Source organism: Sebastes umbrosus, chromosome 23 (genome assembly GCF_015220745.1).
Source record: "Sebastes umbrosus isolate fSebUmb1 chromosome 23, fSebUmb1.pri, whole genome shotgun sequence".
Taxonomy (NCBI): domain Eukaryota; kingdom Metazoa; phylum Chordata; class Actinopteri; order Perciformes; family Sebastidae; genus Sebastes; species Sebastes umbrosus.
In genome coordinates, this window is record NC_051291.1 from 16,012,840 (window position 1) to 16,026,328 (window position 13,489).

The following is a 13,489-nucleotide window of genomic DNA, read 5'->3' on the forward strand; positions in this document are numbered from 1 at the left end:
GCAGCCTACCAGTCCACTGCGACAGAGTGGGGATGCATTAAAGCTTTTAATGGCCAGCGGCAGGAATGTTGTCCTTTGCTACTCTTTGGAATACCTTGGGGGTATGACCCTTTGGCTGAAGACGCTCCTCTTCTCAACCAATATTTCGTTGAGGGGATGGAAGATGTTTTTCAGGATGCACACGTTGCAGTACTGAAAGCAATCGGTCTCCGGTGCTGCAGCCCATGAAAGTTAATGCAGCTTCGAAAATGGACCCATTTTTGGGCAAATATAGCCCGGCTAGCTCAGTCGGTAGAGCATGAGACTCTTAATCTCAGGGTCGTGGGTTCGAGCCCCACGTTGGGCGTTGGTGTTTTAGACTAGGTCTTTGCTTGCGGTATAAGTGTTCCCGTATACCCTCGACTGGGGAGTAATTCAGCTTTACCCAAATTGAAATTACAGAGAGTGTAATTGAAAGTCCAGTATTTAAGTCCAGTAGGACCTCAGCAGTCTACCAGTCTACTGATGCCCACACTGCGCCAGAGTTGGGATGCATTAAAGCTTTTAATGGCCAGCGGTAGGAATGTTGTCCTTTGCTGCTCTTTGGAATACCTTGGGGGTATGACCATTTGGCTGAAGACGCTCCTCTCCTTAACCAATATTTCATTGAGGGGATGGAAGATGTTTTTCAGGATGCTATCTTCTATGATACATGTTGCAGTAAGGAAGGCAATCGGTCTCCGCTGCTGCAGCCCATGAGAGTTAATGCAGCTTCGAAAATGGACCCATTTTTTGGGCAAATATAGCCCGGCTAGCTCAGTCGGTAGAGCATGAGACTCTTAATCTCAGGGTCGTGGGTTCGAGCCCCACGTTGGGCGTTGGTGTTTTAGACTAGGTCTTTGCTTGCGGTATAAGTGTTCCTGTATACCCTCGACTGGGGAGTAATCCAGCTTTACCCAAATTGAAATTACAGAGAGTGTAATTGAAAGTCCAGTATTGGAGTCCAGTATGTCTTCAGCAGCCTCCCGGTCCACTGATGCTCCCAGTGCGACAGAGCGGGCATGAGTTAACTTGTTTAATGGCCACTGGTAAGAATGTTCTAGTAAAATGACTTCAATGTAATGACTCTTTTAAAGCTGACAATGATAAACAGCTTAATGGCTTTAAGACATTTTCAAAGCCTCCCGTCAGTCTGTCAACCCATAGTTCCTGTGTACATGGAACTTGTGCAGTCCAGAATGGATTCACGGTTTCAGTCGTCAGGATGGCCGAGTGGTCTAAGGCGCCAGACTCAAGGACTAACTCCTTCCTGAGCAGAGGGATTTCTGGTCTCTAAATAGAGGCGTGGGTTCAAATCCCACTCCTGACAGACACAAGTACATGTGTGTTTTGTAGTCCAGACTGACTTCAGGATTTCAGTTGTCAGGATGGCCAAGTGGTCTAAGGTGCCAGACTTCAGGGCCAACTCCTTCATGTGCAAAGGGACACCCAGTCTCTAGGAGGAGGCGTGGGTTCAAATCCCGCTCCTGACAGATATTTTTCACTGCAGGTTTTGTCCTTGTAGTTTGGCGATACAGATATCTATTCTTTTGTTTCTGTGTAAAACAAGTTTTTCTTGAACATGTAGCATATTGACTGAAGTCCAGTAGGACCTCAGCAGCCTACCAGTCCACTGCGACAGAGTGGGGATGCATTAAAGCTTTTAATGGCCAGCGGCAGGAATGTTGTCCTTTGCTACTCTTTGGAATACCTTGGGGGTATGACCCTTTGGCTGAAGACGCTCCTCTTCTCAACCAATATTTCGTTGAGGGGATGGAAGATGTTTTTCAGGATGCACACATTGCAGTACTGAAAGCAATTGGTCTCCGGTGCTGCAGCCCATGAAAGTTAATGCAGCTTCGAAAATGGACCCATTGTTTGGGCAAATATAGCCCGGCTAGCGCAGTCGGTAGAGCATGAGACTCTTAATCTCAGGGTCGTGGGTTCGAGCCCCACGTTGGGCGTTGGTGTTTTAGACTAGGTCTTTGCTTGCGGTATAAGTGTTCCCGTATACCCTCGACTGGGGAGTAATTCAGCTTTACCCAAATTGAAATTACAGAGAGTGTAATTGAAAGTCCAGTATTGAAGTCCAGTAGGACCTCAGCAGCCTACCAGTCTACTGATGCCCACACTGCGCCAGAGTTGGGATGCATTAAAGCTTTTAATGGCCAGCGGTAGGAATGTTGTCCTTTGCTGCTCTTTGGAATACCTTGGGGGTATGACCATTTGGCTGAAGACGCTCCTCTCCTTAACCAATATTTCGTTGAGGGGATGGAAGCTGTTTTTCAGGATGCTATCTTCTATGATACATGTTGCAGTAAGGAAGGCAATCGGTCTCCGCTGCTGCAGCCCATGAGAGTTAATGCAGCTTCGAAAATGGACCCATTTTTTGGGCAAATATAGCCCGGCTAGCTCAGTCGGTAGAGCATGAGACTCTTAATCTCAGGGTTGTGGGTTCGAGCCCCACGTTGGGCTTTGGTGTTTTAGACTAGGTCTTTGCTTGCGGTATAAGTGTTCCCGTATACCCTCGACTGGGGAGTAATTCAGCTTTACCCAAATTGAAATTACAGAGAGTGTAATTGAAAGTCCAGTATTGAAGTCCAGTAGGACCTCAGCAGCCTACCAGTCTACTGATGCCCACACTGCGCCAGAGTTGGGATGCATTAAAGCTTTTAATGGCCAGCGGTAGGAATGTTGTCCTTTGCTGCTCTTTGGAATACCTTGGGGGTATGACCATTTGGCTGAAGACGCTCCTCTCCTTAACCAATATTTCGTTGAGTGGATGGAAGCTGTTTTTCAGGATACTATCTTCTATGATACATGTTGCAGTAAGGAAGGCAATCGGTCTCCGCTGCTGCAGCCCATGAGAGTTAATGCAGCTTCGAAAATGGACCCATTGTTTGGGCAAATATAGCCCGGCTAGCTCAGTCGGTAGAGCATGAGACTCTTAATCTCAGGGTCGTGGGTTCGAGCCCCACTTTGGGCTTTGGTCTTTTAGACTAGGTCTTTGCTTGAGGTATAAGTGTTCCCGTATACCCTCGACTGGGGAGTAATTCAGCTTCACCCAAATTGAAATTACAGAGAGTGTAATTGAAAGTCCAGTATTGGAGTCCAGTATGTCTTCAGCAGCCTCCCGGTCCACTGATGCTCCCAGTGCGACAGAGCGGGCATGAGTTAACTTGTTTAATGGCCACCGGTTAGAATGTTCTAGTAAAATGACTTCAATGTAATGACTCTTTTAAAGCTGACAATGATAAATAGCTTAATGGCTTTAAGACGTTTTCCAAGCCTCCTGTGAGTCTGTCAACCCATAGTTTCTGTGCACATGGAAATTGTGAAGTCTAGACTGGATTCACGGTTTCAGTCGTCAGGATGGCCGAGTGGTCTAAGGCGCCAGACTCAAGGACTAACTCCTTCCTGAGCAGAGGGATATCTGGTCTCTAAATAGGGGCGTGGGTTCAAATCCCACTCCTGACAGACACAAGTACATGTAAATTTTGAAGTCCAGACTGAATTCAGGTTTTCAGTTGTCAGAATGGCCAAGTGGTCAAAGGTGGCAGACCAACTCCTTCATGTGCAAAGGGACGCCTGGTCTCTAGGAGGAGGCATGGGTTCAAATCCTGCTCCCGACCTCACTGCAGGTTTTGTCCTCGTAGTTTGGCGATACAGATATCTATTCTTTTGCTTCTGTGTAAAACAAGTTTTCCTTGAACATGTACATGTAGCATATTGACTGAAGTCCAGTAGGACCTCAACAGCCTCCCAGTCCACTGATGCCCACATTGCGACAGAGTGGGATGCCTTTAAGCATGGCCACCGGCAGGAATGCTTTTCTTTGCCACTCTTTGGAACACCTTGGGTGTATTAACCTTTGGCTGAAGACGCTCTTCCTTTCAGCTACTATTTCATTGAGGGAGTGGGAGACGTTTTTCAGGATGCTATCTTCGATGATATATGTTCTCGTACTGAAGGCATCCCTTTAGTCTCGTACAGAAACTATTAAAATGTTGGAAATTTGTGAATAGTTCATTATACTGATATTGTTGCTGGAAAGAAGAAGAAGAAGGAGGTACATTTTGGTATGGGTCCTGAGGAGAGACACAGATATTTGTTTTATATCGTTTTTTTGTGTAGTATCGTTAACCAATGGTTGTGGAATAGATAGTCAATAAACCATTCAAATGGTGGCAGTTTACATGCTTAAGGACCTTGTGGAGAGGAGAGGAAGTGACAGACAGAGTCAAATAAACATCACTCCACAGCTGTCAGTGCGTGCGATGTGCGTGCGATGTGCGTGCGTGCGTGCGTGCGTGCGTGCGTGCGTGCGTGTGTGCGTCTACAGGTGCAACAGGGACTCAAGGTTCTGTACCTATGTGGTTTCAAGATGAACTGTTTACTGTCCATGTTTGTTTTAAATATGTGTGTGTCTATTTTAAAGCTGTCTCTGGAAAATGAGGAAATGAATAATGTGTGTGTGCACGCCAGTGGAGGCTCTCTTCAACTTGACTTATGTACACACACACATACACACATGCTTATATGCTTGTAGGGTCCCCACATACACGCAGAGTGAAACACTTTTTTAGCACCGCTATCTCCTGCTCACACACACACACATTCTTAAAAATGCAGTCTTTCATTTAGCTTTCAAACAAACACATATGAAAGTTGGCATTCACATTTTTCTTTCAGTTTCTGTCACACACACACACACACACACACACGCACAAAACCTCAGTCTGGTCTGCTTAAGCCCCTGTTCCTTGCAGGGCTCAGCGAGAGGCTAAGGGGATTTAGATTGTACAAGACTGACAGATTTAGACTGACTCCCTCCCTCGCTTTCTCTCTCTCTCTCTCACTCCCTCGCTCTTTCCAGGCCTACTGTAAAGCTTGAAGTATAACTGTAACATGTGAAACAGATGGATCAGCGAGAGAGGAAAGGAAGGGAGGAGAGGATAAAGGACAGTAGGGAGAGGAGCAAAGAGATGAAGGGAGAGGAAATGGAAAGGACAAACACTGTATGTTGATGTCTGTTTGTACATCAAAGTGCTCCTGTGTGTGTGTCTGGTTGTGTGTGTGTGTGTGTGTGTATAACACACCATGTGATTTACAGGTCTTGGTGTGTGTGTTTGTATGGTCTAGTATTTGTCTTAGTTTTTATGGATCTCTCCCCAAGTGGAAAGTTAGAAGGCCTGTTATTTTTCTGCACTAGTTAACAAGCTACACAACAGGTGGCATGTCATCATTGTCTTTTAATACAAGCAGAACCATAACATTTCAAACTCAAACACACAGTTGGGAATGATCTCTTTCCGTCACTGTCTTTTTCTTGCTGTCCGTTCTTGACTCTCTCTGTCTCTTTCTCTTTGTTACTCACGCACTCACACATGCACAAAGTGTGTGTTAGAGAAGGCAAAGCTCATGGCAGTCGTCCAACACTCTCCTCTCTGCTTCCTCTCTGTAAATTATATCCTGGATGAATTCAAGGCTAGGGTTACCTTCTTATCACACACACACACACACACATACCGCTTTGTATAGTTTCCTCGAACATGAATGTTTGTTGCTGTTGTTGAATCACATGTAAAATCATGTTTCACCGTCTTTGCTGTGAGATATCAACGGGATCTAATTGTTTGTGACTCTCTCTCTCTCTCTCTCTCTCTCTTTTTCTCTCTGTAGACTCAAAACCGCATGAAGCTGATGGCTGACAACTATGAGGACGACCACCTGAAGGTCTCCTCTCCAAACTCAGAGCTGCCCAACAACCACAAGCCCTCCCCAGACCAGGTAAGATCTCTGCCCAGGACAGTGAGGCTTCACCTGGGGGAAAACCTCCGAACATGGTCCCCCACACACACCTAGTATCATCACTCTTATGTGGATAAAAGCATGCTCTAAAGTAACATTTCTAATTCATTTTCATTAACAAGTCTATGTTTAAGTGAAAGACTGACTTTCCAGCAACTTACTGTACTTCTCTAATTATATATATTTGTTTCAACTATTACTGGCTAACATGTTTGTTTTTTTTAAGTTCCCGCGCTGTTTTTCTACAATTTTCCTTCACCACACTAACTTCCTGCTTTCTCCAAACTCACGCTGCGGTTGGACCGAACTAACCAATAGGACGATGAGGAGGGCATTTGGGCCTAGCGAACCACATGCCTTCTTTCTCTCTCTCGGTCCACCATTTTGTACAGAAGGGTGAGCGTCTTCTTTATCTGGATCCGATCACGTTTGGATGTGCTCATCGTTCGTCTTCTTCTTTTTCTTTCGTTTCATCCGTGAGTTTGTGATCTAGTTGTGGTGTTGTGATTCTGTCATTTCTTCCATTTTTTTCATCAACATTCATTCTTGAAACTCTTCTTTTCCCTGAGATTTTCCTCATCTCAGTAATTTGGGTTAGAGTTAGTAATTTCTCATTCTCTAGCGTGAGTATTTTATGGTGAAAACCAAAATGAGGTCCATTCATTACCTTAACAGCAATACTTTCGAATCAACTCTTGAATTATGTGCCTCATCTTTTCATCTCATCTCATCCTTTAATTTCAGTTCATCTTCTTCTTCTGATGATCATTTCTTCCCCAGACTTCATTTTCTGAACTTCATTTCCATCCTGCTCTTGTTTTTGTGTGTTTTTTATCCATCCATCATCACTTCTTTCCACCTTCATTTATCTGTTTGATGATTTCTCCGGACATATTGCATCTTCTACATGTACCTCTTTGTTACTGATCCTCCTGTCGATCAGTGCATCTGTTTTCTTATTGGATGCTTCATAAGTCAGTCTTTATCTTCTTTTATAGCATGATAATATCTCAGCTGGACCTGCTCTATGTGTGGGATTTAGTGAAAGATTTATGAAAGCTGCTGTTTTGCCAAAATATACAGTAAAAAGTTTTGATTTTTTTTTTGAAATGTTGAAAGGGAAATGTTTCCCTTGACCCTGCCCGTGTACTGTTTTTAAATTACACAATAGGGGTTTCTAGTATTTTTGGGGCCCAAAGGTCATTAATCTCACATGCATGACAACTTTCAAGTCAAGCAAGAACAAAAAACACACTGCTACAAATCGATCTCAACAAATCTTATGTAGAATTAAGTTTTTTGCTTTTCTAATGCAAATCTTCATGCTTTGACAATTTTCATGAATAATACAACATGTTCATCTCAGGGTTGTTGGTTTGAGCCCCCTGTTTGGCAAAGGTGTTTTGGTCTGCACACTCGTGATGTGTGAGGGAAGTATAGCTGGTGTGAGGGAAGTGTACTCAGAAATCCAACCCTCCACCCTTCTGAGTGTTCTCAGCTCATGAGAGTTTACGCAGCCTCGATATCTGAGCCTTTTTCCTGTCAAATGTTGCCCGGATAGCTCAGTCGGTAGAGCATGAGACTCTTAATCTCAGGGTCGTGGGTCGCTCCACATTGGGCGTAGCTGTTTTAGACTGTACACTGGTAGGATAGCTGAGATGAGGGTTTTGTACTATACCCTGTACTGGGGAGATAATGTCCTACAGTAAAGTATACTGAACAATCTCCTAAAGTTTCACAATGATCCTGAAAAACAGTATACAGTATGTGTAGTATATAAATAACTGAACTAGAGGAAGCATGGAAGACATAGAACAGTATCTCTGTAGGCTACATGTATGTTGCCCTGGTAGCTCATTCAATAGTGTATGAGATTCAAGGATCGAAGGAGCGTTTTGATGACATGGGGAGGGAGAGAGCTTAGAAAAGCTTATATCCCTTTCACAACAATGACCCTCCTTTTGTCAATTGAAACCAAGCCAGTCAACCTGGGTTGAACCCTGGTCAGGACGATTCACATACGACCTGGGTCACACCCGGGAGCAATGCATACCAATTAGTTCAGGTGTTAGAAATGGGCCGGGGTGTTTACACCTCTGGAGGATTATAGAGAGAGGGGATGATAGTGGCTTCATCAATGGCCCTGTTCAGACCTGGTATTAAGATGTGTCTTCAGTGATTGCATCACAAGTGGACAGCTTTAAGTACGTCTGTTCACACCTGGCATTAGAATACGTTTCACATGCGTCTTCAGTGGCCACTTGTGATCCGATCTCATTTCCCCGCTCCATATGCAAATAAACACACAGTAAACACATGGCTAATATAGCAGACGTTGTAACATAATACTACAGGAATGTCAGTAGTAATATCGTTGATTCGGGTGCATTTTATTAACATTTTTATAACATCAAAATATAAGATCATTGGACCAGCGGTCCCCGGGGACCTCCGCGCCACTGGCACTGCTGCCTTTACCAGACAACAGCGGAGTACAAAGCTTCAGAGAGCCGGGGAGGAGAGAGAGCAAGCGGTCGGTAAGGCGGGCGGGTGTCAGCTCTGCTTAAAGCAGCGGAACAAAAACACAGACACATCTCAGACAGTATGATAATAATGCACTTCCTGTTCCCAGTCTGACAGTATGTAGATTATGTAGCCTATAGATAAGGTATATTTTAATAAAATACCGTTGTACCGTCAGAATACAGAAGAGCAAAGAGGCCGTTTCCATGCCGAACGCTCGCCTGTGTGTTCACCTGAGGAGCGCAGTGATCCCGTGGATCCCAGCGGGACATCAGATGAGCAGGCGGTCCTTAATGTGGCCCAGGACACATTCGCATACACTGCTAAAAGAATGTGGTCATATGTGGCCCAGACCACCTCTGAATGTGGTCTGAAAGATCCGATCTCAATGCGTCCTTACTGAACAAAGGGACATCTGGTCTGCAAAAGGAGGCGTGGGTTCAAATCCCGCTCCTGGCAGGCACTTTTACCTTCAGGTTTCATCCTTGCCACAGATCGGGTCTCATCCCAACCAAGCCACGGATATGTTGGTCACATGATGACAGGGCAACTGTAAAGGCGTAATAACCTACTATAAAGGTTTTGTGTAGGGTGTTAGGAGAGTCTCAGCTCATGAGATTTAATGCCGATAAGAAATATGACCCATTTTTCCTCCTCATATAGCCCAGCTAGCTCAGTCAGTAGAGCATGAGACTCTTAATCTCAGGGTCGTGGGTTCGAGCCCCACGTTGGGCGGTGGAGTTTTGGAATGTGGACTCGAAGGGCAGCTGAGATGAGTGTTATCTGTAATGGGGAGTGTTACAGACTTAACAGAGAGGTGTCCACTAATCAAATCACTTTCCCTTGGATGTGTTGGAGTTGTGATTGATGGAAACAAACGGACTAAAGTATGCTGACTCTGTCAACGCAGTGTCCACAATCACATAAACCCATCTGTTTGTTGTTGGGTGCCGTGCAAGAAACACTCAAATATCGATCTGAACATATCTAATGTAGTATTGAGTCTTTCTTCAGGCAAAAAAAAACATCACTTTTTCAGATCTTTAAGTTGCTTTAAGTTTTGAAATTATATAATGCTGGAAGCACCTTATAAGTTTGGTCTCACATTATTAACAGGGTTTGATCTACTGACAGGACAGTGGAGGCAACACCACATATGAGCAGCACATGCTGCTTTTAGGGCAGCTCAGTTGCTCCGGTGGGATTTCCCATCGGGATGCTAAAAGCCCAAAAGGTTCACCAGCGGATCTAAGTTTGACCCTGGTTATTAATTAGCGGTAGCACTTCCCTGCTGAGAGCGGCCGGTCTCTTTTTCCTTCTGTCTTCAGGAGTAGTTTCACACACACACATGTACAGTACACACACACTTCTCCTTAGTGTGCAAGGCGGGTAATTCGCCATAGCGCATTACATCAGAACAGTGAGTGATTGTGCCTCTTTCAGTAAGGGAATTCTGTGCTACAGTTGGAGAATGAAATGCTTCAGAAACAACTGGAACACAGGAGAGCACTCTTAACACACACCGAGCATTGTTGAGGAACGTTTTTATTTTTAATGGTCTTCGGTGGTATTAGATGCACCAGTGAAAAAAGACAGGGAAGAGGTGTAAATGCTTTTCTATAAAGGAGTTCAGTGTTTTGATTTGTTCAGGTTTTTCAATATTTGAAAATGATTAACGACGCTAAGCTCTGACTTGTTATGTCAAACAAGATCTCACAAAGTTGATCTGTGTGAAAGTCCATCAATGAAGGTAACAAAAATATTTGGCATGACATTACTGCTGATGTTTGTTAAATTATTAGTGAAGTTAGTTATTCATAACTTACTTGACAGAGTACAATCAAAAGCCCATTCTCTTTTGTGTGATTTAATAAAAAAGAAGTTGATATATTGGTTAAACTGCATCCAAGTTCCTCGCCCATAACAGTGAGGTGTTAAAGGGGAAGTACACAGATTTTACACATAGACTGTATATATAAATGGAGGATGTGTCTCCACTTCCTCCCACTGTACAAAAGTGAAGCTAAAATATCCTGGAGACGAGCACGGTCACAGCTTGATAGTGTGAGCCACCTAGCTGCTACGTTAGCACCATGATGACTGACACAACAACAAACCATAATATCTTTATAAATACATTCATGAACAAACTGACACATGTTCTATTACACAGACTTGTGACGGTTATGGAACGTTCAATTAACATCTCCTCTCTTGAACAATTCCCAGGGCTCCAGCTCCACGACTACTTCACTCAGAGCAGCTGTCAATCACAGCTCGTCACATCTCACCCCTTTTTTTGCATCAAATGACTAATTAAAACCAAACTTATCAGAAAAATGAACACTTGAACATTCATCAGCGTGATAAGAACTACCTAAAATGACAGAAACCATCTTTGGGAAAAATGTATTTGACGTGTATTTTGACTTTTTAGTTTGGCCCATGTCCCATCCGCTACCATGGAGGGGGCGGGATTTATGATTATCCTGCAGCCAGCCACCAGGGGGGCGATCGGAGAGCGATTGGAGAGCTGTCATGTCGTCCATCTTTATATACAGTCTATGGTTTTACACATCTGAGTCTGTTTTTCTGCAGTTGTTGTTGTTTCAGTCCAAGACCTAAAGATATTTTCAATGATAAAAGAGAGAAAAGCAGCAAATACTCACATTTAAAAGCAACTGTTTGACTCGACAATTGACGCAAACAGTTTATGGCTTTATGCAGATTAATTCTAAATCAATTATTTGACCAATTGTCTCAGTTAAAAACAATTCTGCCCTGTTCAACTACACTCTGATCTGTTGGCCATTCGCTCTTCACTCTGTAGTGTCCTTGAGAGATTATGCACCAACCAAGTGTCCACTAGCACACAGCACTGTCAAAGTGAAATCCTACCACCTCTATAGATGCAGTTCCTGGTCAAATAAATGTATTTCTGCTTGTGTGCATATGTGTGCATGAGTCTCAAAGGGAAGTGTGGAGAAGGAAAAAATCCTGATTTCATCGTATAATGTGGCCATAGAAGGTTTTTAAAAATGTGGCCAGTGAGTGAGGCTAGCTGAATGTCTCTCTTTGGAGCTGTTTCATAGCACAGTGAGAGTCTGGTAGGCAGACATGGGAGGCTAATAAAGAGGCACAAACACACACGCACTCTGACACACACAGCGCCGTATAAAATGATGTCTCCTCTGGGATTGTTTCATAGTACAGTAAGACATTGGAAAACACTGTGGACTCATTAAACACACACATACGTTGACCACTGCGGGTTGTGTAATACAATAAAAACATGTAGGCACATATATATACTGTACACCTTAATAAAACCAGTAAATTCAAAGACTTAAAGTCCTGCAAAGACTTTCAGAGGTCGGTGTTTTGTTCATATTTCACATCATTATTACTGAGACATATTTTTAGATATTTGTTTCTGTTAGTCATTATATATTTCTTGGAAAAGGAAAAGAAAACACTGGTGTTTTTTCTCTCTAAATGTCTTCCTTATATCGCCATGATTCCTTCCATTCTTTCTGTCTGGTTCTCATTTGTCTTGCATTTGATCCACAGAGTTTCGCTGCAGGTCTGGAAAGTGTGGACAGTCGTTTTTTTAAAGCTTTCTGACAGAATAGTCTGGATTAGAAAGTGTGAGAGAACAGCTGTTGCGCATATGTCGAGTATGTTTTTTAGAGCCAGTTTTTAAGAGACGTGTTCACATATTGGCATATTACACAACAGTCTCGGAGCGATAACGTCCTCGTGGCGTTGCCGCTGTCAGCATACATCATAACATACAGCAACAGAGGTGTTATGAAATGCAGAATGTGTAGGATCCCTGCAGCCTTTAACTCCATCATTTTCTCTTTGCTTCTCTTTCCGTCTCCCTCTCTCCTCCGGAGGGAAATGTTCAGTAATGTATTTCGTAATGGACTGTAACCTGCTGGCAGGTCCTCACTGGAAAATACTGTAACGAGAGCTATTTACAACTTTGATAACGACCCTGTATGAGTGCGTTTTCCTGTGTCGCAATATGTTTGTGTCTCTGCATGTACAGCATGAGTATGTGCACTGTGTTTGTTTGTGTGAAAAACAAGCAGTGAGCCAGAAAAACCCACAAAAAATACTCCCTAGTTTGTGTGTGTTTTTGTAGTAAATAAGGATTCAGAATCAGAAGTGACAGTTGCTTTGATTTACTGTCAGCTTTCATTGTTGCAGCGATGCGGCTGGAGATCAGCGTGCAATACGATTTTTTTTTAGCTCCACAAAAACCTCCCACATCTAGTTTTTTTTTCACTTGTTTGCCAGGATGCTCAAGTTATTTGTTGGAAATATATGTAGAGTTGTATATGTTATGATATGTTCATACATTATCAATCTGCAGTTTTTTCACTGTTTTGACAGACGAGGCTGGCTTTCAGATTTAGAACACATGTTAAAGTGTGTCTGCATTTCCTGTTTTGTTTTTTTATTGGTTCATCACATCAGTTATTTTAAACACAACATGCAAGAAATGAGAGCGTCAGAGTCACTTTATTTGGTGCAGTGAATACAGCGTGTAAACAACAATGTATGACAAAGTGTCCCCATATTTTTTCCACAATGTAAAGTCCCTTATTATATATATATTTATTTCTTACAGTGTTATTTATTATTTCCTCTGTGCAAAATGGTCACCAAAGCGAAAAGTGATGCTGTCGTTAAAACATGGATATATTATAAGTACTGGATTCCGAACCCCAAGACGGTTTGAGCCAATGAGAATTACTCGTCTGGCTCATACGCATACATATCATACGTATACGTATGATACGTATACTTACACGTATGTGGCCCACTGAATATGTGCAGTACTGTTTCTCCCGCTGGCACCGCTCGCGAGTTCCCGCTCGGCCCATAGGCTTTACATTGTGATGACATCACAGATTTTAAAATCACTTTTCTCGGCTTGAGGAAAGTTTACCAAATATAAAATCTCCATGGATCAAAAAATCATAATAGAAAGAGTCATAATCGACCTTGCTTGCAGTTCCAGGTGTCCAACAGTTTTACAGACGTCTTACAATGGTCAATGGGAAAATACTTTTTGGGCTGCAGCGGGGGATTTTTCGCTGCAATACCGCGAGTGGCCACTGGGGAA

At 43.2% G+C, this 13,489-nt stretch overlaps 1 protein-coding gene and 8 non-coding genes across 17 annotated transcripts in view; all 9 read left to right on the forward strand.

The window, feature by feature from the left end:
- The window catches only part of LOC119482486 (ELKS/Rab6-interacting/CAST family member 1-like), a 175,987-nt gene that overhangs the window by 140,191 nt on the left and 22,307 nt on the right, over positions 1 to 13,489 (forward strand). For 6 of the 9 annotated variants that reach the window (XM_037760013.1, XM_037760015.1, XM_037760016.1 and 3 more), the window contains one exon: positions 5,701 to 5,808. In XM_037760013.1, the coding sequence (XP_037615941.1) occupies positions 5,701 to 5,808 (108 nt within the window). Of the gene's footprint in view, positions 1 to 5,700; positions 5,809 to 6,147; positions 6,226 to 13,489 lie in introns of all 9 variants that reach the window. The other 3 variants (XR_005205440.1, XR_005205441.1, XR_005205442.1) reach the window with 1 other exon arrangement.
- Positions 274 to 346, forward strand: trnak-cuu. The gene has a single exon. It is a non-coding gene; the product is annotated as a tRNA-Lys (tRNA).
- trnak-cuu lies at positions 785 to 857 on the forward strand. The gene has a single exon. It is a non-coding gene; the product is annotated as a tRNA-Lys (tRNA).
- trnal-caa lies at positions 1,238 to 1,348 on the forward strand. The gene is made up of 2 exons: positions 1,238 to 1,275; positions 1,303 to 1,348. It is a non-coding gene; the product is annotated as a tRNA-Leu (tRNA).
- On the forward strand, positions 1,910 to 1,982 carry trnak-cuu. The gene has a single exon. It is a non-coding gene; the product is annotated as a tRNA-Lys (tRNA).
- trnak-cuu lies at positions 2,421 to 2,493 on the forward strand. Its single transcript has one exon. It is a non-coding gene; the product is annotated as a tRNA-Lys (tRNA).
- On the forward strand, positions 2,932 to 3,004 carry trnak-cuu. Its single transcript has one exon. It is a non-coding gene; the product is annotated as a tRNA-Lys (tRNA).
- On the forward strand, positions 3,385 to 3,495 carry trnal-caa. Its single transcript has 2 exons — positions 3,385 to 3,422; positions 3,450 to 3,495. It is a non-coding gene; the product is annotated as a tRNA-Leu (tRNA).
- On the forward strand, positions 9,015 to 9,087 carry trnak-cuu. Its single transcript has one exon. It is a non-coding gene; the product is annotated as a tRNA-Lys (tRNA).